Below are 27,858 nucleotides of genomic sequence, written 5' to 3' on the forward strand. Positions count from 1 at the left end.
GGCGTTGGCCTTTAAAGCCCTAAACGGTTCTGGCCCAACATATCTATCCGAACGTATCTCGGCCTATCAGCCCACCAGGACCCTAAGATCTTCGGGGGAGGCCCTGCTCTCTATCCCGCCTGCTTCACAGGTGCGGCTGGCGGGAACGAGAGACAGGGCCTTTTCTGTGGTGGCCCCTCGGCTTTGGAATGCCCTCCCCATAGAGATAAGATCAGCCTCCTCGCTGATGGTGTTTCGAAAAAGGCTGAAGACATGGATGTTTGAACAAGCATTCGGCTAATCCGGTGCAATGAAATTGATGATCAAGGACTGGTAATCACAGACGATGAAATTGGATTATGATTTTAGTTAAGAGATGCATTGGTCTGTATTGGTGGCCCAATATTGTGTATTATGTATGTGTTTTTATGCTTTTTAAACTGAATATTGTTGATTATTGTAGTGTTGTAAACCGCGTTGAGTCGCCAATGTAGGCTGAGAAACGGCGGTATACAAGCGCAGTAATAAATAATAAATAAATAAATAAATAACTGAGACAGGAATACTGTGTCCAATTCTGGGCATCACAATTGAAGGGAGATGTTGACTCTAAGTTGAAATGTGTCCAGAGGAGGGCAACTAAAATGATCAAGTGTCTGGAGAACAAGCCCTATGAGGAGCGGCTTAAAGAGCTGGGCATGTTTAGCCTGCAGAAAAGAGGTTGAAACTCTATACAGTAGGATCCACTTGTTTTCAGAAAAACCCTTCTCTGCCTCAGCTGTTGCTTTGGCAATCAAGTCCTGTAAGGGCAAATATTAGTCATTGTGACCAATATATGAGGATCAGGAAAGGACAAGTTTCCAAGAGCATCACCCCCAATTTGGACAGTTTGAAGGGGAAAAGAAGCATTATGCAAAATTATTTATTTACTAGCTGTCCCCTGTCACACATTGCTATGGTCCAGTCTGGTGATCTGGAAAATAAAATAATAAGAAAGTGTTGGTTTCTAATATATGTAATTTCTTAATGCTTGTGGATAAACAGTATTTCTTGCTATTTCTTTGTCATTGTTGATGTGGGGATTGTCTGGTTGGCCTACTCTGGAACATGCAACATATAATTGTCCTTTAAGGGTCCCTTTCAAATCTATGGTACTGTATCTGTGTGTGTGTGTGTGTGTGAATCATATATGTCTGTATATGACTGGATGGCTCTTTGTCAGGAGGGCTTTGATTACGTTTTCTTGCCCTGGTGATGGGAGTTGGACTGAATGGCCTTTTAAGTATTTTCTGTTGGTCATGGGGGTTCTGTGTGGGAAGTTTGCCCCAATTCTGTCGTTAGTGGGGTTCAGAATGCTCTTTGATTGTAGGTGAACTATACATCCCAGTGACTACAACTCCCAAATGTCAAGATCTATTTCCCCCAAACTCCACCTGTGTTCATATTTGGGTATATGGGATATTTCCTTCTTTCAGAAGGAAACTAAAAACATGGATGTGGGACCAGGCCATTGGGTGATCTGGCAGATAGACAAAGGATGACGACGACTGGAATGGATAGGATTTGACAATGTGGAATGAATTTATGGATTCTGAGCTAGCAAACATTGAGCATTAGACTGGTTTTACTCATGCGGGGACATGAGAGAAGCCTCCCACAAGGATGATAAAACATCAAATCATCCGGGCATCCCCTGGGCAACGTCCTTGCAGACAGCCAATTCTCTCACACCAGAAGCGACTTGGTTTCTCAAGTTACTCCTGACACGACAAAATAAAAATAAATAAATAAATTGTGATGTGTAATTGATGGTTTTAATTGTTTATAATTGCTGTTGATATGTTTTTCTCTTGTTGTTTGTATTGGCACCGAATTGTGCCTTTTGTAAGCCGCCCTGAGTCCCCCCCCCCCCCCCCCGGGGGTTGAGAAGGACGGGGTAATAAATAATAATAACAAATAAAATTGTGCCAAGTTTGGTCCAGATCCATCATTGTTTGAGTCCACAGTGCTCTCTGGATGTAGGTGAACTACAACTCCAAAACTCAAGGTCAATGCACACTAAACCCTTCCAATATTTTCTGTTGGTCATGGGAGTTCTGTGTGCTAAGATTGGTTCGATTCCATTGTTGGTGGAGTTCATAATGCTCTTGGATTGCCGGCGGTGAACTTTAAATCCCAGCAACTACAACTTCCAAATGACAAAAATCAAACCCCCACCCCACCCTACCATTATTCAAATTTGGGCATATTGGGTATTTGTGCCAAATTTAGTCCAGAGAATGAAAATAAATCCTGCATATCAGATACTTACATTACGATTCATAACAGTATTACAGTTATTAAAGTAGTAACGAAAATAATGTTATGGTTGGGGGTCAGCACACAGAGGCGGCCCTAGGTAATTTTCAATGGTAAGCTAACAATATTTTGCTCCCCCCCCCCCCCCCGCCAACCAATAACTGATATATATTTTCTGTTCGTCGTGGGAGTTCTATGTGCCATATTTGGTTCAATTCCATCATTGGTGGAGTTCAGAATGCTCTTTGATTGTAGGTGAACTATACATCCCAGTAATTACAACTCGCACATGTCAAGGTCTGCAAAATCAACTATATTGCAAATGGGTTGTTGTGGGTTTTTTCGGGCTATATGGCCATGTTCTAGAGGCATTCTCTCCTGACGTTTTGCCTGCATCTATGGCAAGCATCCTCATAGGTAGTGAGGTCTGTTGGAACTAGGAAAATGGGTTTATATATCTGTGGAAAGACCAGGGTGGGACAAAGAACTCTTGTCTGCTGGAGCTAGGTGTGAATGTTTCAACTGACCACCTTGATTAGCATTGCCTGGATCAATCTTTTGTTGAGAGGTGATTAGATGTCCCTGATTGTTTAGGGGTTCAAACCCACCCCTGAAATATTTCAGGTTAAAAAAAACCTCGTTTACTCATGAATTTTAACCGGTTAACCAAATCCCCATGCTAAGTCTATGAGACGCAAAAAATTAAGAGTCCCTCCAGAACTGCAAGCACTATCTCAAGCAAATATTGAGAATTTATTCACACTGTCATTACTTGCAGCAATAGCCGATGTAGCAAAGCAACCAAGTTGAGGGGGGGGGGGGAGGGTTGAATGCTCTCATTAAGGAGGCCAGACTTGGTGGAGGTGGTTGACAGGGGCAGAGCTGCGGGCTATTGAAGGTTGCTCTGCCCCCTGCTGTGCTCTTGGCTTCAGCATGACCCTAACCCTCCTCCCCCCCCCCCGAAATTTTCAACCCTCCCCAAAAAAATTTTCTGGCTACGGCCCTGGAAACATTCACACCTAGCTCCAACAGACAAGAGTCCTTTGTCCCACCCTGGTCATTCCACAGATATATAAACCCTTTTTCCTAGTTCCAATAGACCTCACTGTCTCTGAGGATGCTTGCCATAGATGCAGGCGAAATGTCAGGAGAGAATGCCTCTAGACCAGCGTTTCTCAGCCTTCCTAATGCCGCGACCCCTTAATACAGTTCCTCATGTTGTGGTGACCCCCAACCATCACATTATTTTCGCTGCTACTTCATAACTGTCATGTTGCTACTGTTATGAATCATAATGTAAATATTTGAAATGCAGGATGTATTTTCATTCACTGGACCAAATTTGGCACAAATACTTAATACGGCCAAATTTGAATACTGGTGGGATTGAGAGAGGGGAGTTAATTTTGTCATTTGGGAGTTGTAGTTGCTGGGATTTATAGTTCACCTACAATCAAAGAGCATTCTGAACCCCACCAATGACAGAATTGGGGCAAACTTGGCAGACAGAACTCCCACGGCCAACAGAAAATGCTGGATGGGTTTGGTGGGCATTGACCTTGAGTTTGGGAGTTGTAGTTCACCTACATCCAGAAAGCATTGTGGACTCTAACAATAATGGCTCTGGACCAAACTTGGCACGAATACTCAATATGCCCAAATGCGACTACTGGTGGGGTTAGGGGAAAATAGACCTTGACATTTGGGAGTTGTAGTTGCTGGGATGTATAGTTCATCTACAATCAAAGAGCATTCTGAACCTCACCAACGATAGAATTGGGCCACACTTCCCACAGAGTACCCCATGAACAACAGAAAATACTATGTTTTCTGATGGTCTTTGGTGACCCCTCTGACGGCCCCTCACGACCCCCCCAGGGGTCCCAACCCCCAGGCTGAGAAACACTGTGCTAGACCATGGCCATATAGCCCGAAAAAACCTACAACAACCCAGTGATTCTGGCCATGAAAGCCTTTGACAATACATTAATCACTGATATATATTTTCTGTTCGTCGTGGGAGTTCTGTGTGCCATATTTGGTTCAATTCCATCATTGGTGGAGTTCAGAATGCTCTTTGATTGTAGGTGAACTATACATCCCAGTAACTACTACTCGCATATGTCAAGGTCTATTTTCCCCCAAGAGCGCCCCTGGGCAAAATCAACTATACTGCAAATGCTTACTTTGCGTAATGGGTTGAGCCGCCCCTGTCAGCACAACATGAGGAACGGTATTAAGAGGTCACGGCATGAGCAAGATTGAGAAACAGTGGCCTAGACAGTGTAGTTTCTCCAGTGGTGCAGCAGGGCGCAGACACCCCGTATTGTATTTATTTATTTCTCGTGTCAGGGCAGCCAGTCAATTATATTACATTTCTAACAGAACAAAGCAAACAAACAGAGAAAATACAAAATTTGTGAGTTTGGTAGTTGATTAAATGTCCTTTGACCAGTATCTGGCCACTTGGAGTGCCTCTGGTGTTGCCGCAAGAAGGTCCTCCATTGTGCATGTGGCAGGGCTCAGGTTGCATTGCAGCAGGTGGTCAGTGGTTTGCTCCTCTCCGCACTCGCATGTCGAGGATTCCACTTTGTGGCCCCATTTCTTAAGATTGGCTCTGCATCTTGTGGTGCCAGAGCGCATTCTGTTCAGTGCCTTCCAAGTTGCCCAGTCCTCTGTCTGCCCAGGAGGGAGTCTCTCATTTGGTATCAGCCATTGGTTGAGGTTCTGGGTTTGAGCCTGCCACTTTTGGACTCTCGCTTGCTGGGGTGTTCCAGCGAGTGTCTCTGTAGATCTTAGAAAACTATGTCTGGATTTAAGTCGTTGACGTGCTGGCTGATACCCAAACAGGGGATGAGCTGGAGATGTCTCTGTCTTGGTCCTTTCACTATTGGCTGCCACTTCCCGGCAGATGTCAGGTGGTGCAATACCGACTAGACCAGTGATGGGCAACCTTTTGAGCTTGGTGTGTCAAAATTCCCCAAAAACCTGAGCATAACTTGGGTGGGGTGTCACTTCGAGAGAGAAAAAACACACCATCATTTTGCAATATTTATAGTTTAAATAAGAAAAATATATAATCCATGCTGAGTTATGGAGTGAACAATGCTCAAATGTGCAGATGTAAAATTTGTAGAGCCTTTTACAAATTTAAGGATGGAATTAGATTGGCTCTTATAAGGTGTACATCTCTGTATGAGGCTGCATGTGTCTGCGTGTCAGCAAAAGTAGCCATGCATGTCAGTGCTGACACGCGTATCATAGGTTCATCATCATGGGGCTAGACAGTGTAATTTCTCCAGTGGTGTAGAGCGCAGACACTCCGTGATAATGCGGCATGTCTCATTAAGAGCCACATCCAGTGTTTTAGCGTGGTGAGATGTGTTCCACACTGGGCATGCGTACTCAGCAGCAGAGTAGCACAGTGCAAGGGCAGATGTCTTTATTGTATCTGGTTGTGATCCCCAGGTTGTGCCAGTCAGCTTTCGTATGATATTGTTTCTAGCACCCACTTTTTGCTTGATGTTCAGGCAATGCTTCTTGTAGGTAAGAGAACGGTCCAGAGCGATTCCCAGGTATTTAGGTGCGCTGCAATGCTCCAGTGGGATTCCTTCCCAGGTAATAATTCTCAGAGCTCGGGATGATTGTCTGTTCTTAAGGTGAAAGGCACATGTCTGTGTTTTAGATGGATTAGGGATCAGATGGTTTTCCCTGTAATAGGCAGTAAGAGCACCTAGAGTTTCTGAGAGCTTCTGTTCAACCACCTCAAAGCTCCCTGCTTGAGCAGTAATGGCACGATCATCAGCATAGATGAAACTCTCTGTCCCTTCTGGCAGTGGCTGGTCATTTGTGTAGATGTTGAACATGGATGGGGCAAGCACGCTCCTCTGAGGCAGGCCGTTCTTCTGTTTCCGCCATCTGCTTCTCTGGCCCTGGAACTCAACAAAAAAGCTCCTGTTTTGTAGCAGGTTTCCTATGAGACGGGTGAGATGGTAGTCCTTTGTGGTATTATACATTTTTCTCAGGAGGAGGCGGTGGTTCACAGTATCATAAGCCGCTGACAGGTCTATGAAGACAGCTCCTGTGATCTGCTGCTTTTCAAAGCCATCTTCTATGTGCTGAGTCAGGTTCAGCACTTGCGATGTGCAGCTTTTGCCTTTCCTGAAGCCAGCTTGCTGTGGAATCAGACAGGGGTCTATTTTTTCCATAATTCTATGCAGAATGTTACTACAGGGAATACCATGGCTTTGACTATGCGGCTTTGACTATGCGGATCTTTGTTGCCAGAGTGATGTCTCTACTCTTTACTATTTTATCGAGATTGGACATTGCTCTCCTCCCAAGAAGATGTGAGAGCTGGACCTTAGGGAAGGCTGAGCGAAGGAAGATCGATGCTTTTGAGCTGTGGTGTTGGAGGAAAGTTCTGAGAGTGCCTTGGACTGCGAGAAGATCCAACCAGTCCATCTTCCAGGAAATAAAGCCCGGCTGCTCACTGGAGGGAAAGATACTAGAGACAAAGCTGAAGTACTTTGGCCACATCATGAGGAGACAGGAAAGCCTAGAGAAGACAATGATGCTGGGGAAAGTAGAAGGAAAAAGGAAGAGGGTCCGACCAAGGGCAAGATGGATGGATGGCATCCTTGAAGTGACTGGACTGACCTTGAAGGAGCTGGGGGTGGTGACGGCCGACAGGGAGCTCTGGCGTGGGCTGGTCCATGAGGTCACGAAGAGTCAGAGACGACTGAACGAATGTACAACAACATGCAGAATGAGTCTCTCCAGAACTTTGTAGAGGTGGCACAACAGGGAGATTGGTCTGTAGCTTTTTGGGTCATTACAATCTTTGCCTGGCTTCAAGATGGCAATGACTCTTGCTTTCCTCCAGATTGTGGGGATCTGACAGGATGCAGTGCAGTTGTTCATCAGCTCCAGTAGCCAGCACTTTGCTTTTGGGCCAAAATTCTTGATTTGTTCCATCCATAGATCATCCAGGCCATTCTTACATTTATTGAGAGCCATGTCCAACTCAGTAGATGTAAAGGGTTCATGGAGGTTGTTGTTCTCAATGGATTTTAGATGGATTAGGGATCAGTTGATAATGTGGCATGTCTCTTTAAGAGCAACATCCACTGTTTTAGTGTGGTGAGATGTGTTCCACATTGCGCATGCGTGAGGCGAAGGGGAAAAAGAAGAAGGGGGGAGCGCTCGGCTCTTGTTTCTCCGCCATGAGCGCATCCCTTTCTACGACCAGGGCGCTTCCCTCCAGGACAGGCCCCGAGGAAGGCCTGGGCAGCCCCCTCGACGAAGAGGAGACAGAAGATGCGAGTGAAAGGGATCTGGCAAAGCACGACGAGAAGGATGACGTCGAAATGAAGGGACAGCTGCGTCAGGAGGATGAATTGGCCTCTCTCCAGAGGCATCTGCCACAGCCACTCCAAGCAGGGACTCTGCAGGAATACCAGCAAAGATGGAAGAAGCTGGACCAGCAGGACAAAGAGAGGCAGCGCCAGGCAGAGCTCTTCCTCCAGCTGGAAACAGAGCAGGTGGAAGGGAACTACCTCAAGGACAAGGAGGCCGCCCTGGAAGAGTTTGAAGACAAGAAAATGGAGTTGAAGGAAAACTTAATTGCGGAATTGGAGGAGAAGAAAAAAAGGATTGAAAGCGAGAGGTTAACCATGGAGCTCACAGGAGATTCCCTGGAAGTGAAGCCAATCACCACAAGAAAACTGCGGCGGCGGCCCAACGACCCGGTTCCCATCCTCGACAAAAAGAGAAAGCCTGCCCCTGCGCAGCTGAATTATTTACTAACAGAGGAGCAGATCGTGGAGGATTTGAGAAGCCTTCATAAGCTCAGATCACCTAAAAGGCCAGCGTCCCCTTCGTCACCACAACACCTGCCGGCAACCCCTGCGGAGTCTCCGGCCCAGCGGTTTGAGGCAAGGAACGATTCCATCAGCGCTGCCTCCGGAAAATCCTGCAAATCTCTTGGGAAGACGGGTGGACAAACGTCAGAAGGAAGGGGCCACCACCAAGAAGGCCCCCCCTCTCGTCCCCACCAACTGTGCTTGTGAAGGGGCCACCACCGAGAAGGCCCCCTCTCTCGTCCCCACCAACTGTGCTTGTGAAGGGGCCACCACCGAGAAGGCCCCCTCTCTCGTCCCCACCAACTGTGCTTGTGAAGGGGCCACCACCGAGAAGGCCCCCTCTCTCGTCCCCACCAACTGTGCTTGTGAAGGGGCCACCACCAAGAAGGCCCCCTCTCTCGTCCCCACCAACTGTGCTTGTGAAGGGGCCACCACCAAGAAGGCCCTCTCTCTCGTCCCCACCAACTGTGCTTGTGAAGGGGCCACCACCGAGAAGGCCCCCTCTCTCGTCCCCACCAACTGTGCTTGTGAAGGGGCCACCACCGAGAAGCCCCCTTCTCTCGTCCCCACCAACTGTGCTTGTGAAGGGGCCACCACCGAGAAGGCCCCCTCTCTCGTCCCCACTAACTGTGCTTGTGAAGGGGCCACCACCAAGAAGGCCCTCTCTCTCGTCCCCACCAACTGTGCTTGTGAAGGGGCCACCACCGAGAAGGCCCCCTCTCTCGTCCCCACCAACTGTGCTTGTGAAGGGGCCACCACCGAGAAGGCCCCCTCTCTCGTCCCCACCAACTGTGCTTGTGAAGGGGCCACCACCGAGAAGGCCCCCTCTCTCGTCCCCACCAACTGTGCTTGTGAAGGGCCCACCACTGAGAAGGCCCCTTCTCTCGTCCCCACCAACTGTGCTTGTGAAGGGGCCACCACCGAGAAGGCCCCCTCTCTCGTCCCCACCAACTGTGCTTGTGACGGTGGTGGGAGCAAAAGGAGGGCCTCCCTGGAAGATCTTAAAGTTTGCGCCAGTTCATAGAGGGAGATGCGATTGCGAAGATAGACGGGGCCCGAACTGTTAAGGGCTTTATAGGTCATAACCTGCACCTTGAATTTGGCTCGGCAACTTATCGGCAGCCAGGGAAGCTGTTTTAAAAGGGGCGTTGTATGCTCCCTATAGTTTGCTCCAGTAAGGAGCCTGGCTGCCACCTGTTGTACCAGTTGGAGCTTCTGGGCCATCTTCAAGGGCAGTCCCACGTAGAGCGCATTGCAATAGTCCAATCTGGGTGTAACCAAAGCGTTGCCTCTGAAAAATCCTGCAAATCTCTTGGGAAGACAAGCAAACAAATGTCAGCATGCTGGAAAAAGCAAAGGCCACCAGCATTGACGCGATGGTCCTCTGCCACCAACTCTGCTGGACTGGCCATGTTGTCCAAATGCCCGACCACCATCTCCCAAAGCAGTGGATCTACCCCGAACTCAAGAACGGAAAACAGAATGTTGGTGGGCAGGAAAAGAGATTTAAAGATGGGCTCAAAGCCAACCTTAAAAACTCTGGCATAGACACTGGGAACTGGGAAGCCCTGGTTCTTGAATCATAGAATCAAAGAGTTGGAAGAGGCCTCATGGAACATCCAGTCCAACCCCATTCTGCCAAGAAGCAGGAACATTGCATTCAAAGCACCCCTGACAGATGGCCACCCAGTCTCTGTTTAAAAGCTTCCAAAGAAGGAGCCTCCACCACACTCTGGGGCAGAGAGTTCCACTGCTCAATGGCTCTCACAGTCAGGAAGTTCTTCCTCATGTTCAGGTGGCATCTCCTTTCTTGTAGTTTGAAACCATTGTTCCTTGTCCTAATCTCCATGGAAGCAGTAAACAAGCTAGCTCCCTCCTCCCTGTGGCTTCCTCCCTGTGGCTTCCTCCAGCTGGAGGTCAGCTGTGCTGCAGAATTAGAAGAGGCACGAATGGAGGGTGAAAGAGAGAAACGTGCCAAGAGGAAGGCGTGTCAAGCCAACCCTGACCGAGACTGCCTTCCACCTGGAAACCAATGCCCTCACTCCGGAAGAAGATGCAGATCAAGAATAGGGCTCCACAGTCATCCACGAAGCCACCGCCAGGACACCGAACTTGGAGGATCATCATCCTCGGACTACGAGGGATCGCCTAAGTAAGTCAGTAAGAAGATGGCAAACTGTACTAGGACAAAAGATGGTATCACAAGAGCCAGGCGATTTATCTTGAGTCCAAGGAGAACACCAAAATCAGCTGTGTCATAGAATCATAGAATCAAAGAGTTGGAAGAGACCTCATGGGCCATCCAGTCCAACCCCCTGCCAAGAAGCAGGAATATTGCATTCAAATCACCCCTGACAGATGGCCATCCAGCCTCTGCTTAAAAGCTTCCAAAGAAGGAGCCTCCACCACACTCCGGGGCAGAGAGTTCCACTGCTGAACGGCTCTCACAGTCAGATCTGTGGGAGCCAATGAGATCTGGGTGCGGAAGACCAGCGACAGCACCAAGATGAGCATCTACCTTGGCCAGCTCCAGCGGGACGCCTTTGTGATACACAGGTGATCAGCCGCAGGCCTCCTCCTTCGGCCGTTCTGCTGCCAGCATTGTTCCAACCTGCCAGGAAGCCCAAGCAATGTCCTGGGACTTGGCTTGAGGCTTCTTTAGCTGAGCCTTTATTGCTTCCAAAGACTATTTAAAGAGAGTGTATGCCTGAGTTCTCCTCCTTCTACACGGTGAAAAAGGTACCCTTTTGTATCCTCAAGCTCAGTTGCCTTGAGGAGATAAGACCCAGTAGGCTGTTGAATGAGTGGTCAATGATTTCATGCATCACCTGTTGAATTTCCAGTGTTTTGCCTTTGGGGACATTGTTGGGAGTGTTTTTAAGCTCCTGCTGCATCCTGGACTCCCTCTTGATTCTGTACATAGTGAACTCAAAGAATGCCATTTATTTATTTATTTCGGGTACTTCTACCCCGCCCTTCTCAACCCCCTAAGGGGGACTCAGGGTGGTTTCCAACCGGCATACGTTGATGCCTACAATTCAAACAATAAAATACATAGTAACAATAATTATAACAATTAAAACATTACATTAATACAATAAAAAGCCAGCCTGGTGGCCATCGTTTTGCCAAGTCTGTAATTAATAAATTCATTCCGCTTATAGTCATAGTCCGTTTCCAAAGCTTTAGTCGTCATTGTCCATTGTCAATCTGCTAGATTATCCAAAAGCCTGGTCCCATATCATGTTTTTAATTTCCTGCTGAAAGAGAGGAGGGATGACGACGATCTAATTTCCCTGGGGAGTGAATTCCACAGGAGAGGGGCCACCACTGAGAAGGCCCTGTCCCTCGTCCCCGCCAATCTCGTTTGTGACAAGGGCGGGGCCTAGAGCAGGGCCCCTCTAGAAGATCTTAAATTCCTAGGCGGGACGTAGAAGGAGATACGTTCGGACAGGTACGCTGGGCCGGTGCCGTATAGGGTTTTATAGGTCAAGACCAGCACTTTGAATTGTGCTTGGAACTGAATTGGCAGCCAGTGGAGCTGACATAACATCGCTCTCTGACTTTTTTATGTGAATTGTTGGGTTTTAACTGTTTCTTTGTCGGCATCTAATGACTGCCAATTGTAAGCCATCCTGAGTCCTCCTTTAGGGGCTGAGAAGGACAGGATAAAAATCCAGTCCAAGGTCTCTTAATTGACAATTCTCACAAGTCATTACAGTTGCTGCTCTGCCAGCTGCCCGAATAGTATTTTATATATATACACGCGTTGCTGTGGTCAAACATCCCTCCCTCTTTCTCTCCTTCCTTCTCTCCCTCTTTACTTCCCTTTCTTTCTTTTCCTTCTCTCTTTCCTTTCTTCCTTCTCTACCTGTCTCTTTCCTTCCTTTGCTCTTTGGTTCCATCCTTCCTTCTCTCCTTCCTTCCTTCCTTCCTTCCCTCCCCTCCCTCTTTCTCTCTTTCGTTCCTTCTCTCCTTCCTTCCCTCTTGCACTTTTTTATTTCCTTCTCTCCTTTCTTCCTTCTCTACCTTTCTTTCTTTCCTTCCTTCCTTCTCTGCTTCCTTTCCTCGGTTTTTCCTTCCATCCCTCTTTTTCTTTCCCTTTTTTCTTTCCCTTCTTCTTTCTTCCTTCTCTAGCTGTTTCTTTCCTCGCTTCCTTTGCTCTTTGGTTCCATCCTTCCTTGTCTCTTTCCTCCCTCCCTCTTTTGTTCCTTCTCTCCTATCTTCCCTCTCTCCTTCCTCCCTTCTCTATCTTTCTTTCCCTCTTTCTCTCCCTCCTTTTCTTCTCTTCTCTCCTTCCTTCTCTCCTTCCTTCCTTCCTCCCTCCCTACCTTCCTTCCCTTTCTCTTTCGTTCCTTCTCTCCTTCCTTTCCTCGCTTTTTCCTTCCTTCCCTCTTTTTCTTTCCCTTTTTTCTTTCCCTTCTTCTTTCTTCCTTCTCTAGCTGTTTCTTTCCTCTCTTCCTTTGCTCTTTGGTTCCATCCTTCCTTGTCTCTTTCTTTCCTTCCTTCCCTCCCTCTTTTCCTCTTTTGTTCCTTCTCTCCTATCTTCCCTCTCTCCTTCCCTCCTTCTCTATCTTTCTTTCCTTCTTTCCCTCCCTCCTTTTCTTCTCTTCTCTCCTTCCTTCCTTCCTTCCCGCTTTCTGTGTATATGTGTTTTGTGTGTGTGTGTATATATATATGCATATATATGTGTGTGTATATATTTGTGTATATGTGTATATATGTGGTTTTGTGCATGTGTTGTAATGTTGTTTTGTTTGGCTTTTTAATTTCCTTCCGCTGTGTTTTTCAGTGTTTTTATGAGTGATGGTCACTCGTCGGCCTCATACATGTCTTATGTCCAAATTTGGTGTCTATTCGTCCAGTGGTTTTTGAATTATGTTAATCCCACAAACAAACATTTTATATATATATATATATATATATATATATATATATATACACACACACACATACACACACACATACAGTATTTATATTCCGCCCTTCTCACCCCGCAGGGGACTCAGGGCGGATTACAGTGTACAGATATATGGCAAACATTCAATGCCAATTTTGACATACAACGTATACAGACATACACAGAGGCTATTTAACTTTTTTCTGGCCGCCAGGGGAACTGTCGCTTTCATTGTCCATCTGCGACGCTGATGAAGTACTTCCGCATTCCCCGCATGCTTTTGCTGGAGTCTTTTTTATGGCCTCATAAATTAGTTAATTTAGCCTCCCCACACTTTAAGGTGGTACCTAATTTTCCTACTTGACAGATGCAACTGTCTTTCGGGTTGCAAAGGTCGACAACAGGCTACACAATTGGTTGGAAGCTCACTCCAACCTGGGCTGGCTTTGAACTCATGATCTTTTGGTCAGAGTGATCTTAATGCAGCTGACACTCAGCCAGCTGCGCCACAATCCCGGTGTGTGTGTGTGTATAATACCATAATACATATAATACACTACAAATAATACTATTAGTATTATATATTGTACTATATCATGTAGTATATATAATATGCTCAGGACCCAGGCCTTGTCTTTATCACTGGAGACTGGTAAAGGAGAATTGTAGTGTGGCTCCCTCCAGAGGCTCTTCTCTCCCCACCAAAATCCCCCAAAAAGACAGTCTCCTGTTGTCCAAAGTGGGATGGTCCTCCAGGGTTTCCTCCCTCTCCTCCTCCTCCCACTCCCACGCCTCTCTATGGCATGCTCAGCTTTCTAGCCGGAAGAGGCGGGACCAAATTCAAGAGTGACGGGCAGGGCGAGAGTTGCTCCTTTTTTCCTCCCAGGTGGAGAGTTTGGACCAAGAGGGGAAGCCAAGCAGGCAAGTCGGGGAAGAGGAAGGGAGTAGAAGAAGAGAAATGGGGGAGTCTCCTTCTCGGGAGGTGTTTAAGCAGAGGCTGGGGTGGCCATCCGCCTGGAGTGCTTTGATTGGGTATTCTTGCATCAAGCTGGGTGGCCATTTGCCCGGAGTGCTTTTATTGTGTGTTATTGCATCAAGCTGTGTGGCCATCTGCCCAGAGTGCTTTGATTGTGTGTTCTTGCATCAAGCTGGGTGGCCATCTGCCTGGAGTGCTTTGATTGTGTGTTCTTGCATCAAGCTGGGTGGCCATCTGCCTGGAGTGCTTTGATTGTGTGTTCTTGCACCAAGCTGTGTGGCCATCTGTCTGGAGTACTTTAATTGTGTGTTCTTGCATCAAGCTGGGTGGCCATCTGCCTGGAGTGCTTTGATTGTGTGTTCCTGTCTCAAGCTGGGTGACCATCTGCCTAGAGTGCTTTGATTGTGTGTTCTTGCATCAAGCTGGTTGGCCATCTGCCTGGAGTGCTTTTATTGTGTATTCTTGCATCAAACTGGGTGGCCATTTGCCCAGAGTGCTTTGATTGTGTATTCTTGTATCAAGCTGGTTGGCCATCTGCCCGGAGTGCTTTGATTGTGTGTTCTTGCATCAAGCTGGGTGGCCATTTGCCTGGAGTGCTTTGATTGTGTGTTCTTGCACCGAGCTGGGTGGCCATTTGCCCGGAGTGCTTTGATTGTGTATTCTTGCACCGAGCTGGGTGGCCATCTGCCTGGAGTGCTTTGATTGTGTGTTCTTGCATCAAGCTGGGTGGCCATCTGCCTGGAGTGCTTTGATGGTGTGTTATTGCACCGAGCTGTGTGGCCATCTGCCTGGAGTGCTTTGATGGTGTGTTATTGCACCGAGCTGGGTGGCCATCTGCCTGGAGTGCTTTGATTGTGTGTGTACTGGATGGGGTGTTCATCAATAGCAGAGTGGAGTCGCCCTGGAATTGGAGCTGTTTGTACCGAAGTCCGACCACATTTGAATTGTTTATGAGTTTTATTTTATTGTTGTGTATTACTGTTGTTATTGTTTTTACTGATGTACTGTGGGCTCGGCCTCATGTAAGCCGCACCGAGTCCCTTGGGAGATGGTAGCGGGGTATAAATAAAGTATTATTATTATTATTATTATTATTATTATTTAATTGGCGATGCCAGTTCTTGACTCCATCATACGATGGGGAATCATCACCATGAACCTCTTCCATCTCATTGAACGTCTCCTTTGGTGTGCGGGCTTTCAAGGAAAGGAACTTGGTGACTGGTCTAGATATATTATCAAACCTCACACCACTTCCTGACCTGTAAAATCAAGACCGTGATCAGTTCCGAGTTGTAAATTGGCACGTAACCTATGGAGACTTCTATCATTACACATGTGCAGTTTCAGCATCCTGTGATAAACAGAAGTGGGTCAGGGGAAATCTTTAATGAACGTCCCTCGTATGTCCCATTGAGGAGAGGCCAAGCTTGTTACCTGCTGCTCTAGAAGACTATACACCAGGCCTGGGAAAACTTGGGCCCTTCCTCCAGGTGTTTTGGATTTCAACTCCCACAATTCCTAACAGCCGGTAGGCTGTTAGGAATTGTGGGAGTTGAAGTCCAAAACACCTGGAGGGAGGGCCCAAGTTTGCCCTTACCTGCTATACACAGAGCAACTCAGACTGGGATGTATAAGCATCTCCTTCTCTCAAACTAATTCATTCACAGGCTCTCTTGTTTTCTTCGTATGTATTTGTGTCCTCAGGGAATTCATCTGTTGTAAAAGAGGACAGTGTTTTTCCGACATGTTGGAAACTGCCTAGTTGCATCAATGGAAGACCAAGACCAAGTTTGCCATCCGTTAGGAGAAGGACTTTATGCCAGCCAGGCTCAGGACAGAAGGAATTCCCTGGGAAGAGCCACGCAGAGGAGCTTGGAGGAAAATATGCTCCATTTGGATGCTCAACGTCAGGACTGCAAGCCATTTGGCTCCCAGGCTTTGAGGCCTCGAGAGCTTTGCAGCCAGCTCCACCGTCTCTGCTGCCAGTGGCTGAAGCCAGAAAGACACACCAAGGCAGAGATGCTGGACCTGGTGGTGCTGGAGCAGTTCCTGGCCGTCCTTCCTGCAGAGATGGAGCTCTGGGTCCGGGAATGTGGGGCAGAGACAACCTCTCAAGCGGTGGCTCTGGCAGAAGGCTTCCTCCTTAGTCAGAAAGAGAATAGGGAGCAGGAAGAGGAGCAGGTGAGTGCATTTCATCCTGGTCATTTTGAGGGCTATCAATATTTCTTTGCAAGGATTTTGAAATATCTGTAACAAACCAAGGCTTAACACAAGCAAAAAAATCATTTGCAGGTCAAGGAATAGGGATACAGCCTGTGTTTGATGAGATCCTGCTACTCAGGAAGAAACCGTTTGCAGCCAACTGGGGTTGGTTACACATGGTTTGTTGGCTGTTGATCCAGAACTTATTCATTATGCTAGTTATGCCCTGTAACGCGCTATGTGGCTTGGGTCTTACTTTAGAAAAATTATCATTTCGTAGGAATAATAGTGGTGCAGTGAGTTAAACCGCTGAGCTGCTGAACTTGCTGACCGAAAGGTTGGCGGTTTGAATCCGGGGAGCAAAGTGAGCTCCCACTGTTAGCCCCAGCTTCTGCCAACCTAGCAATTTGAAAACATGCAAATGTGAGTAGATCAATAGGTACTGCCCTGGTGGGAAGGTAATGGCACTCCATGCAGTCATGCCGGCCACATGACCTGGAAGGCGTTTACGGACAATGCCGGCTCTTCGGCTTAGAAACAGAGATGAGCACTACCCCCCAGAGTCGGACACATTCAGCAGTGGAACTCTCTGCCCCAGAGTGTGGTGGAGGTTCCTTCTTTGGAAGCTTTTAAATAGAGGCTGGATGGCCCTCTGTCAGGGGTGATTTGAATGCACTATTCCTGCTTCTTGGCGGGGGTTGGACTGGATGGCCCATGAGGTTTCTTCCAACTCTTTGGTTCTATGATTCTATGACTAGACTTTATGTCAAGGAGAAACCTTTACCTTTTAGGAATACAAAATAAAACACACGGTCATTTTAGATATCTCAACATCAAGCCTACGCTGTACACTATAACTAAACTATTTCAATTTATTATTTTTTTAGTCTTGTCAGGAGCAACTTGAGAAACTGCAAGTCGCTTCTTGTGTGAGAGAATTGGCCATCTGCAAGGATGTTGCCCAGGAGACGCCAGGATGTTTTGATGTTTTATCATCCTTGTGGGAGATTTCTCTCATGTCCCCACATGAGGAGCTCTAGCTGATAGAGGGAGCTCATCCACACTCTCCCTGGATTTGAACCTGTGACCTGTCGGTCTTTAGTCTTGCCAGCACAGGGGTTTAACCCATTGCGCCACCGATGGATTTTTTTCCCCCGAACTGTGCACATTATAACGTAACTCTAGATGTATAAAGCTAACAATTAACAGTGATCATTTCACACTTTCTAAATAGTAAAACATTTGTGTCTTATTTGAAAGGAAAGTTCCAAACCCTAAACCGAGATAAAGTCTTACAATAATCAAGCAATGTATATTTTTTATATGTAAATTTTACATAAAGTATTCAAAAGTGACAGAGAAGATGACCGAACCATTTCTAAAGGGAAACAAAAAATCTAAAAAATTCCCACTCTCTAATAGATGTTATCCTTTATCCTGTACTCCCTTTAAACAATTACTCTACGTTATCATGTTTCTACTTAAGGCCATGCTCAATAGATGTATATTGATTCATGTACGTGTGAAAAAGATCTTGGAGTCCTTGTGGACAACAAGTTAAACATGAGCCAACAATGTGATGTGGAGGCAAAAAAAACCAATGGGATTTTGGCCTGCATCAATAGGAGCATAGTGTCTAGATATAGGGAAGTCATGCTACCCCTCTATTCTGCTTTGGTTAGACCACACCTGGAATATTGTGTCCAATTCTGGGCACCACAATTCAAGAGAGATATTGACAAGCTGGAATGTGTCCAGAGGAGGGCGACTAAAATGATCAAGGGTCTGGAGAACAAGCCCTATGAGGAGTGGCTTAAGGAACTGAGCATGTTTAGCCTGAAGAAGAGAAGTCTGAGAGGGGATATGATAGCCATGTATAAATATGTGAGAGGAAGCCACAGGGAGGAGGGAGCAAGCTTGTTTTCTGCTTCCTTAGAGGCTAGGACGCAGAACAATGGCTTCAAACTACAAGAGAGGAGATTCCATCTGAACATGAGGAAGAACTTCCTGACTGTGAGGGCCGTTCAGCAGTGAAACTCTCTGCCCCGGAGTGTGGTGGAGGTTCCTTCTTTGGAAGCTTTTAAACAGGGGCTGGATGGCCATCTGTCAGGGGTGATTTGAATGCAACATTCCTGCTTCTTGGCAGGGGGTTGGACTGGATGGCCCATGAGGTCTCTTCCAACTCTTTGATTCTATGATTCTATGATTTCTGCAGCTGATACCATTGCTGTGGTAAGGTAATGAACGGGGGCCCATCTTTCTGAAAGTTAGCAAAAGATTTTTTTCCAGCATAGATAAACCTTTCTGCTATTTCACAGCTCATTGGCCGTGATAACTGGTTCCTTCCATCTCTGAACATATACAGTTCTTTCAGCAGTAATAATATATTGTCACCTCTGAGGATGCTTGCCATAGATGCAGGCGAAACGTCAGGAGAAATGCCTCTAGAACATGGCTCTATAGCCCGGAAAAACCCACAAGAACCTAGTGATTCCAGCCATGAAAGCCTTCGACAATATATTGTCATTTTGTTCTAGATGATCACCCTGTCTCATCTTCTGTTCACTATTAACATGATCTCTCTCAATATCAGATATCCAATATTTCTGGGCCTTTCTGCAAGACCACCACATTGAGTGAAATGTCCCAACATTGTGTTCAATTTTCCAACATTTGTTAGAGCTGCCCTTATACATCTTAGAAAGCCTCTCTGGTTTATAATACCATTTGGATGTTGAGGCCTGCTTTCTCCAAGGAGTGTGTTCTCCTCCATGGTTCTGCTTAGCCTGAGGTGCCATCCTCCTCAAGGTCATATCTTCTGGAAAGGTGGGATAAACCTACTTCTCCATGGCTGCCCTTGGGCTCTGGGACTCCCTTCTTAGGCTGGCTCCCTCCTTCCTGTCATAGAGAAATGGAATCATAGAGCTGGAAGATACCTCGTGGGCCATCCAGTCCAACCCCATTCTTCCAAGAAGCGGGAAAATTGCATTCAAAGCACTCCCGACGGATGGCCAACCAGCCTCTGTTTCAAAGCCCCCAAAGAAGAGCCTCCACCATGATCTGGGACAGAGAGTTCTTCTGCTGAACAGCTCTCACAGTCAGGAAGTTCTTCCTAATATTCAGGTGGAATTTCCTTTCCTGTAGTTTGAAGCCATTGTTCTGCGTCCTAGTCTCCAGGGTAGCAGAAAACAAGCTTGCTCCCTCCTCCCTATGACTTCCCCTCACATCTTGATCCATGGCCCCCATCATGTCTCATGTCAGTCTTCTCTTCTGCAGCCTAAAGATGCCCAGCTCTTTAAGCCACTCCTCATAGGACTTGTTCTTCAGACCCTTTATCATTTGTGTCGTCCTCCTCTGGACACATTCCAGCTTAGAGTCAACATCTCCCTTCAACTGTGGTGCCGAAAATTGGACACAGTGTGATTCCAGGTGTGGTCTGACCAAGGTCGCATAGAGCATGGGTAGCATGACTTCCCTGGACCTAGACACTAGACTCCTGTCAGTCTTCTCTTCTGCAGCCTAAAGATGCCCAGCTCTTTAAGCCACTCCTCATAGGGCTTGTTCTTCAGACCCTTTATCATTCTAGCCACCCTCCTCTGGACACATTCCAGCCTGTCAGCATCTTGTTATCTGTCCTCAAATGAAAACAGACTTCTCAGAACAGTACTCAGTTAAACCACCTATAGTGATGTTCTTTTCTGATGTTTTATTCTGGCCTGTTACCTCTGTGTTTTAATTGCTTCCAATCTGCTGATAGCGTTTTTAAAGTAATTTTTATTCGTTTTTACAAAAGAAAATACAACAAGCTTAACAAACAACTACAAATCCACATTCATCTATTTCCTAACATTTCCCCTATCCAATCTCGCCAACAAACTTGAAAATGGAAAAAAAAAAGGAAAGAAAAAAAAAGAGGAAAAAAGAAAAAGAAATACAATAAACGTTGTGACTTCAGCTCTTCATCCTTCGCTTTCCTTATTTTTGTCATATTTCCCCGTTTCCTCTTGAAAACATTGGGGGGGGGGGGGATTTATGTTCATTTCACTCTCATCTTCTATTTTCATTATCCACCAAAAGCAACTTGCTCCTGACATAACAACAACAAAAAATTATCTACTTTGTCCGTTTAATATTCTTTTTTCATATATTCTTCCAATACTTTCCAATCAGTCCGTTTCATCCCTTTCCCGTTACTTTGCCTAAGCCAATAGGTCAATTCATCCATGTCTTTTATATCTATTATATTCTCCAACCAATGTGTCCTTGAGGGAATCAAGTCCTGTTTCCAAAATTTGGTGAAGACCATTCTGGCTGCTGTCACACACACACACACACACACACACACATATATATATAGTTTGTTTTTTTAACTATTCAGAACATGGAATACAAACAAAAGAAGTTATCATTTATATGACATAAACTATCCAGGTTTTTTTCTTATTTCGGAAATCATCCAAAAAGGGGGTGATGCCCCAAGGCTTTGTCCTCATCTTTCTTTTCCCAATTCTCTTTCAGGGGTACTTTGTGTTTTTCCTGAATGGTGATGTTGGACTATATGGTCCATGTATTCTCTTCCAGCTCTATTATTATTTGATTCTATGATTTCTTCCCTTGCTTCTGATGCAGGACTTGTTTCTGGAAAAGATGGCTGAAATGGAGAAGGAGAAGTGTCCCTCTGAATCCAGTCAAAGGCAACAGGCCAAGTGGATCACACGAGATCAAGAAGGAAAGTCCTCCTCTATGAGTAAGAGCTAAAAGGGCAGTTTTCTCCTTGATTGCGGCACTTTAAACGTTTAATAGAAGCTATCACTTTGAAATTAATGGCACACCTCAGTTAACAAGGTAACTAACAATGAGGTTTCGTTTTTCAATAACTTTTTAATGGCTACTCAGCACTCCTTTTGTGCCTCATCTTTGGCAATGGCGAAGGACAATTGTAGGTACCTGCCTACAATAGAGCAGGGTAAATGGCAGCTGCCACCAGAGTCCTCCCAGCAAAATTATTGTTGTTGTTGTTGTTGTTGTTGTTGTTATTATTTACCCATGGGGATTCAAGGTGGCTAACACTCTACAGAGATGAACAGGGCAAGCAGATCAGCTAGCTTCACCAGCTCCCCATGTATATATTAAAAATGCAGAGATTTAAAAATTCAATCAAAATCATAAGAAAAGTAGAAACTGGTGGGAAAAAGCCACTGTAGGAACATTTTTGAAGAAGGTTTCAAATTGTCTGAAGAAGTTTCAAAACGCTGCTGTGCAAATCTTATCTTGATCCAGTTGTTTCAGATGTTCACTTTATTGGTTTAGAATAAAAATGTAGAAATAGGTTGGATTGCTCTTCTTATTTTATTTTTTTGGTTCAGGAACAACTGTTTATTCCCAGAAATCCTAGCCAGTTTACCAGCTGTTAGCATTTCTGGGAGTTGAAGGCCAAAAACATCTGGGGACCCCAGGTTGAGAACCACTGGTTTATTCTTTCCATATTACTTCTGCCTTTGGTGCCAAGTTATCTGTTAGAGAAGCCATACCGAGGAACAGGTTTGCTTAGTTAATTGAGGCATGCTTATCACTGTTTTTTGGAGCCTCCGGTGACACATTGGGTTAAACTGCTGAACTGCTGAACTTGCTGACTGAAAGGTTGGCAGTTCGAATCCAGGGAGTGGGGCGGGTTCCCACTGTTAGCCCCAGCTTTTATCAACCTAGCAGTTCAAAAACATGCAAATGTGAGTAGATCAATAGGTACCGCTTCAGCGGGCATGTAACAGTGCTCCATGCAGTCAGGCTGGCCACATGATCTTGGAGGTGTCTGCTGACAATGCCGGCTCTTCTTCTGAAATGGAGATGAGCACCATTCTCCAGAGTCAGACACGAATCACGAATAGAAGGGGAAACCATATATATTTGCAGTTACTTTCATTCTGCTGTGCCTTCCCAGTTCTTTTTGTTCTTTTTGTATGCAGACTGCAGTATTTGCTGCATATCCACAAGTAATATATAACAACAAAAACAATAATAATAATAATACTTTATTTATATCCCGCCACATTTCCCTAAGGCTTACAACAATATAAATAATACAACATAAACAATAATAAAACAAATAACCAATGCAGGTTAAATCAACAAAAGTAATGGACAAATAGATAAAAGTGAATCCGTATATATTACATTAACACACAAGTTGGAAGGACTTGAAGGAGAAAGAATTAAGAGTGGATGGTCATATTTTCTTTCTTGTTCTGTCCCTCACAGGAATGGAAATAAGGACTGGGCCAGAATGTGAAAGTACATTTCTTTTTCATGGTGAACCTGGAATGATACCTGCAAGACCATGTCAGGTAGGGGAAAGGACAGTAAGCAAGCCAAGAAGGATGTGGTTGGGAGTCTGTGCCCCTCTGACCTCCCTCGTCCCCACAGAACCTTGTTCTTTTGATGATGATGATGATTTTTCCTTTGCTTGCACTAAAATTGCCACTATTAGGAACCCTAGGATTTTGTGTAAGGATTTCAAGTTTTTGAACCAATTCTCTTTCTACAGGTGACCTTTGAGGAGGTAGCTGTGTATTTCACGGGGGAGGAGTGGGCTCTGCTAAACCCTGCCCAAAAGACCCTTCATTGGGAAGTGATGCAGGAAAATTTAGGGATCCTCTTCTCTTTGGGTAAGACTTCCTTTTTCTTCTGATCAGTCAGCTTAGTTTAGTAGGTTTGAAAGATAACATCAGAGCTCTTCTTCACTCCTGATATATTAAAGCAGGCTGAGTTATTTTTCTCCACCTTTACTGGCCTTTGGGCTACTGAGCACAAATCAAAGTGCTGGCTTTAACCTATAAAACCCTAAACAGTTCCAGCTCAGTTTACCTGTCCGAACATATCTTCCCCTATGAACCGCCTTGGAGATTAAGATAGTCTGGGGAGGCCCTGCTCTTGGTCCAGCCTTCCCCGCATGCGTGACTGGTGGGGATGAGAGACAGGACCTTCTCAGTGGTGGTCCTCGGCTGTGGAGCTCCCTCCCAGTGACATTAGATTGGCTCCCTCCCTCCTAGCCATTAGAAGAAAAAAAACTTGGCTTTGGGATCAGGCTTTCGGAAAATAGTGCAATGCAATAACAGATTTGGAGTATGTGCAATGACCATGGAACGGGTTTGGACTACAATTTCTGGATGGTGTGATTTTAATATTGAATGTAATGCTTTTAAAAGCTTAATATGTATTAATTTTAATTTAATTTATTTTAAACTTAATATTTTGTATGTGTTTTAAGGTATTGAATAATTCTCTTTGTCTAAGCCGCCTTGAGTCCCCTTTGGGGTAGAGAAAGGCAGGGTATAAATAGCGCAAATAAATTAAATAAACAAAGAAATAAATGGATTGTTGTAGTTTTTTCTGGCTATATGGCCATGTTCTAGAGGCATTCTCTCCTGACGTTTTGCCTGCATCTATGGCAGGCATCCTCAGAGGTAGTGAGACTTCACTACCTCTGAGAATGCTTGCCATAGATGCAGGCAAAATGTCAGGAGAGAATGCCTCTAGAACATGGCCATATAGCCCGAAAAAAAACCCTACAACAACCCAGTGATTCCAGCCATGAAAGCCTTCAACAATACAAAGAAATAAATTCTCAGGCAGCCCTTCACTAGCAGATTTTTTCCTTCGTGTGCACTTAAATAATCCAAATGCCTTAATCCTCTGAGAACCTCTGATGGGACTCTCAACATTTCACCAAGTCATCTATGCTTTAAGGTTCACCTGCATCTCACAGTGACCTTGGGGCCTCTCCTCTTCCAGGCCTGTTCTGTGACCCCATCTGATCATCATCAACAATGAAAGATGGGACTCAGGACAAGTGAGAAAGCAAAAGGAGAAATCAGCCACATCTTGCATCTTTGCTCCCACCAGAGAAACAAGTCCCGTTTCTCCCATTGAATCCTCCAAAGATAGGCAGAGAAGCAAAGGCTCCAATGATAGGAGGAGAGGACTTGGAGGAAGCAGTTGCCATCACTTGCCAAGGTCTTCCTGCAAAGCAAAGGATGAAACAGAGCCCTAGTGCAAAGGTAGCTGCTAATTGGTGTAAATGGAGAACCAGATACACATCCTGTATTGAGTGTAGAGAGATGTACATCTTAGCTCATTTCTAAGAAGTTTTCTCCAATGGGATGATGTCCCATTGAACATCAATATCACCAGATACAAATAAAATTACATTAATTGAGGTACCAGTAGAGTAAATATAAAAAAAATATTTACATAAAACTGTAATTTAAGATAAAGCTGTCCAATAATCCCTGACCTGACCAAACCTTGCATAAATGCCCTTGGAAGCACTTTATTTTACCTGTTAGTGCAATTAAACCCTATTTCGTCCCTCGGATCCCTTGTCCAGATACATTACATTGCTCTCTCACCCAGTGTTTTTAAACTTTTAATCTCTGCAACCAGCCCTGCCCACTGTGATCAACTTTCTGTGTTCAAATATTGTGATTTTATATTGTTCTGATGTGTTGATTTATATTGTTCCTTGTATTTTATCTTATTTTCTTATATTTTATTGTTGCATTTTTATGTTGTGTATTTGCATTGTTGTATTGCTGGGCTTGGCCTCATGTAAGCCGCCCCGAGTCCCCTTGGGGAGATTGTGGCGGGGTATAAATAAAGCATTATTATTATTATTATTATTATTATTATTATTATTATCTCTCATTAAACCATTATTCCAACCTTCTTCAATGTAAATGTGCTTACATATCCTTCCAATAATAATAAAGGGAGTAAAATAATAAATGTAATAAAAATAATAATAGAGTAAAATAATGGAAATGTAATAACAGTAATAATACAGTAAAATAATAAATGCAGTAAAAATAATACTAATAACAGAGTAAAATAGTAAATAACTTTGACTCTCGTATAAGCCGAGGGGAGATTTTTCAGCCTAAAAAAGGGGCTGAAAAACTAGGCTTATACTCGAGTATATACAATATATGAATCTTCATTCCCAATGTGATGTATCTACTCTTAACCTTTTTATCAAGGTTTTTAGAATAAGAATTTCCATTTTAAAAAGGTCACTAGTATTGTATGGAGATGTTTGGCATAAACTACAGGAGCATAGCTTTTTAAACTTTTCTCATTCATGTTAGGGAGGGGCGGTGGGCTGCCGAATGATTTTGGAGGAAATCTTGGCCCTTTACAAGGGCCAAGTGATGCAGTGCTGCCTTAAGCAAACTAATGCAGAAGTGATCCCATCTCCCTCTCTGAGGCTTTCTTGAGATTGATAGGAATTAACTGGCAAAGGGTGTCAACATTTTGCCTTCCATTTTTTTCTTGAGTTCTCAGCAGTATTTTCTTTCCTTTCCAGCCAGTGATGGGGAACTGGATCAATATAAAGGAGAATCATGCCAAACGCTGTTGCAAAGAGACCACTGTAAACAGTTAAAAGAGAAGGAAAGAGACATTGACACTGAAGCAACGTGGAGAACCAAACCTAGTCAGAAAGACATATGTGGATCTTCAGTCCAGGAAATAATGCAGAAAGGAATGGAAGGAAACAAATATCTCTCTCTTGCATTTGAGAAAAGCTTCATCCCTAAAGCCAGCCTTAATCTTCCCAGGAAGACTCACCCAAGGGAGAAATCTTTCAAAGGTGGTGAGTGTGGAAACAGCTCTGGCCTGACTTCATTTGACAACATTCACATCAGAGGGAGACCATTTCAGTCCTTCAACCGTGGAAACAACTTCAGGTTGAGTTCTCAACTTCTGACAGATCTAAGACCCCGTACAGATGGAATAACTCTGAAATGCTCGATGAATGAAAAGATGTCCTGTCAACAGGCATTCCTTTCTTGTTACCAGGCAGTTCATACAGATGAGAAACAATCAACGTGCCTGGACTGCGGGAAAAGTTTTATTAAGGAGTTGCCACCTACTTGTCTTGAAGCAATTCACAATGGGGAGAAACCATTTACTTGCCTGGACTGTGGACAACAATGTATTTGGAAGGATCACGTCTCCCATCATCAAGCAATTCATGAAGCGGAGAAGACATTTAAATGTCGGGAGTGTCCAAAAGGTTTTTTTCAGAAGACGGATCTCACTTATCATCAAGCAACTCCCAACGGCACAAAACGATTTCAGTGCTTAGAGTGCGGAAAAGGATTTCTTTGGAAGGCACACTTCTCTCGCCATCAAGCAATTCACAACGGCAAGAGGCCATTTAAATGCCTGGAATGTGGGAAAGGTTTTATCCGGAAGACGGACCTCACCTTCCACGAAGCAACTCACACAGGAGAGAAACCATTTAAGTGCCTAGAGTGTGGGAAAGCGTTTATTCGTAAGACCGATGTCACTCGTCATCAAATGGCTCACTTAGCAGAGAAACCTTTTAAGTGCTTGGAGTGCGGAAAAGGGTTTATTTGGAGGAGACACCTCATACGTCACCAAGCCATCCACACAGGAGAAAAACCATTTACCTGCCAGGAGTGTGGAAAAGGTTTTATTCAGAAGATAGCCCTCACTCGTCATCAAGCAGCTCACACTGGAGAGAAACTCTTTACATGCCAGGAGTGTGGAAAGGGGTTTGTTTGGAAGACGCACCTCACACGTCACCAAGCAACTCACACAGGAGAGAAACCATTTACATGCCTGGAATGTGGGAAAAACTTTATTCGGAAGGCACACCTTACTCGGCATCAAGCCGTTCATACAGGGGAGAAACCATTTAAGTGCCTGGAGTGTGGGAAAAGTTTCAGCCAGAAGCTAAATCTCAGCCATCATCAAATAACTCACACAAGCGAGAAACCTTTTAAATGTATGGAGTGCGGTAAAGGCTTCAGTCGGAAGGCACATCTTGGTCGTCATCAAGCAACTCACTCGGAGCGGAAGGATCAAGAAGTATATGAATATTGAGAAAGTTTATTCAGAGCAGATCTGATTGTTGAGTACTGAGAATGTTCATTCAGAACAGACCTCTCACATGAGATTACAAGTTCATGCCCAGGAGAAGCCAGAAATATTAAAAACTAACTAGGTATTTTTAATTACAAACATGTGAGTCAAGCACTGAAAGGGTTAAATGGATGCAGTGACATAGCAAAAACTGCAGTTCAGTATAAGCAGGCATGCCTGTTGCTTAGTAATGCCTCAGTCTGAGAGAGTTCTCAGTGTGAGAGAAGCCTCTGTGTATGAGAAATTGCCTCAGTGGGAGAATAGGCTTCATTGTTAGTAGGCCTGATTGTGAGGGAGGCCTCGGTATGAGAAGGCCTTGTGTGTGAAGCTCCAGTGTGAATGTTGAACTTTATTTGTGTTATGGAAACCTTGTTTGTGTAAATAGTGCAACCATATTATTTTGCTATAAAGAAAAGTCTCCTATGGAAGAGATAACATTGGTTTGCGTGTTTTTGTTCTTTTTATAACTTTGGGCTACTCGTGCTGGGACACGCTGCTGCTAAGTTACTCTGCTGTACATTTATGAAGATGATCTTTTGTTAATAAGCCCACTCACCCAGCAGAAGGATCAAGAAGTATATGAATATTGAGAATGTTCATTAAGAGCAGATCTGATTGTTGAATATTGAGAATGTTCATGCAGAGCAGACCTCTTACATGAGATTACAAATTCATGCCCAGAAGCCAGAAAT

The 27,858-nt window shown here is 44.9% G+C and overlaps 2 protein-coding genes and 1 pseudogene across 4 annotated transcripts in view; all 3 read left to right on the top strand.

Moving 5' to 3' along the window:
• The window catches only part of LOC132767726 (zinc finger protein 665-like), a 147,481-nt gene that overhangs the window by 85,878 nt on the left and 33,745 nt on the right, over positions 1–27,858 (top strand). The window lies entirely within an intron of this gene.
• Positions 7,503–10,701, top strand: LOC132766141 (sin3 histone deacetylase corepressor complex component SDS3 pseudogene; annotated as a pseudogene).
• LOC132780159 (zinc finger protein 543-like) lies at positions 10,559–27,601 on the top strand. Of its 3 annotated transcripts, none has more exons than XM_067465208.1 (6): positions 10,559–10,880; positions 15,725–16,201; positions 20,852–20,969; positions 22,478–22,563; positions 22,764–22,884; positions 25,581–27,601. In XM_067465208.1, the coding sequence occupies exons 2-6, from the start codon at positions 15,791–15,793 to the stop codon at positions 27,125–27,127; spliced, it is 2,283 nt and encodes a 760-aa protein (XP_067321309.1). In that variant the 5' UTR covers positions 10,559–10,880; positions 15,725–15,790; the 3' UTR covers positions 27,128–27,601. The 3 variants fall into 3 exon arrangements, with proteins under 3 accessions (XP_067321309.1, XP_067321310.1, XP_067321308.1); XM_067465209.1 differs by having other exon boundaries at positions 10,559–10,697; XM_067465207.1 differs by lacking the exon at positions 10,559–10,880 and adding an exon at positions 13,596–13,962.

The sequence above is a fragment of the Anolis sagrei genome, chromosome 2 (assembly GCF_037176765.1).
Source record: "Anolis sagrei isolate rAnoSag1 chromosome 2, rAnoSag1.mat, whole genome shotgun sequence".
Taxonomy (NCBI): domain Eukaryota; kingdom Metazoa; phylum Chordata; class Lepidosauria; order Squamata; family Dactyloidae; genus Anolis; species Anolis sagrei.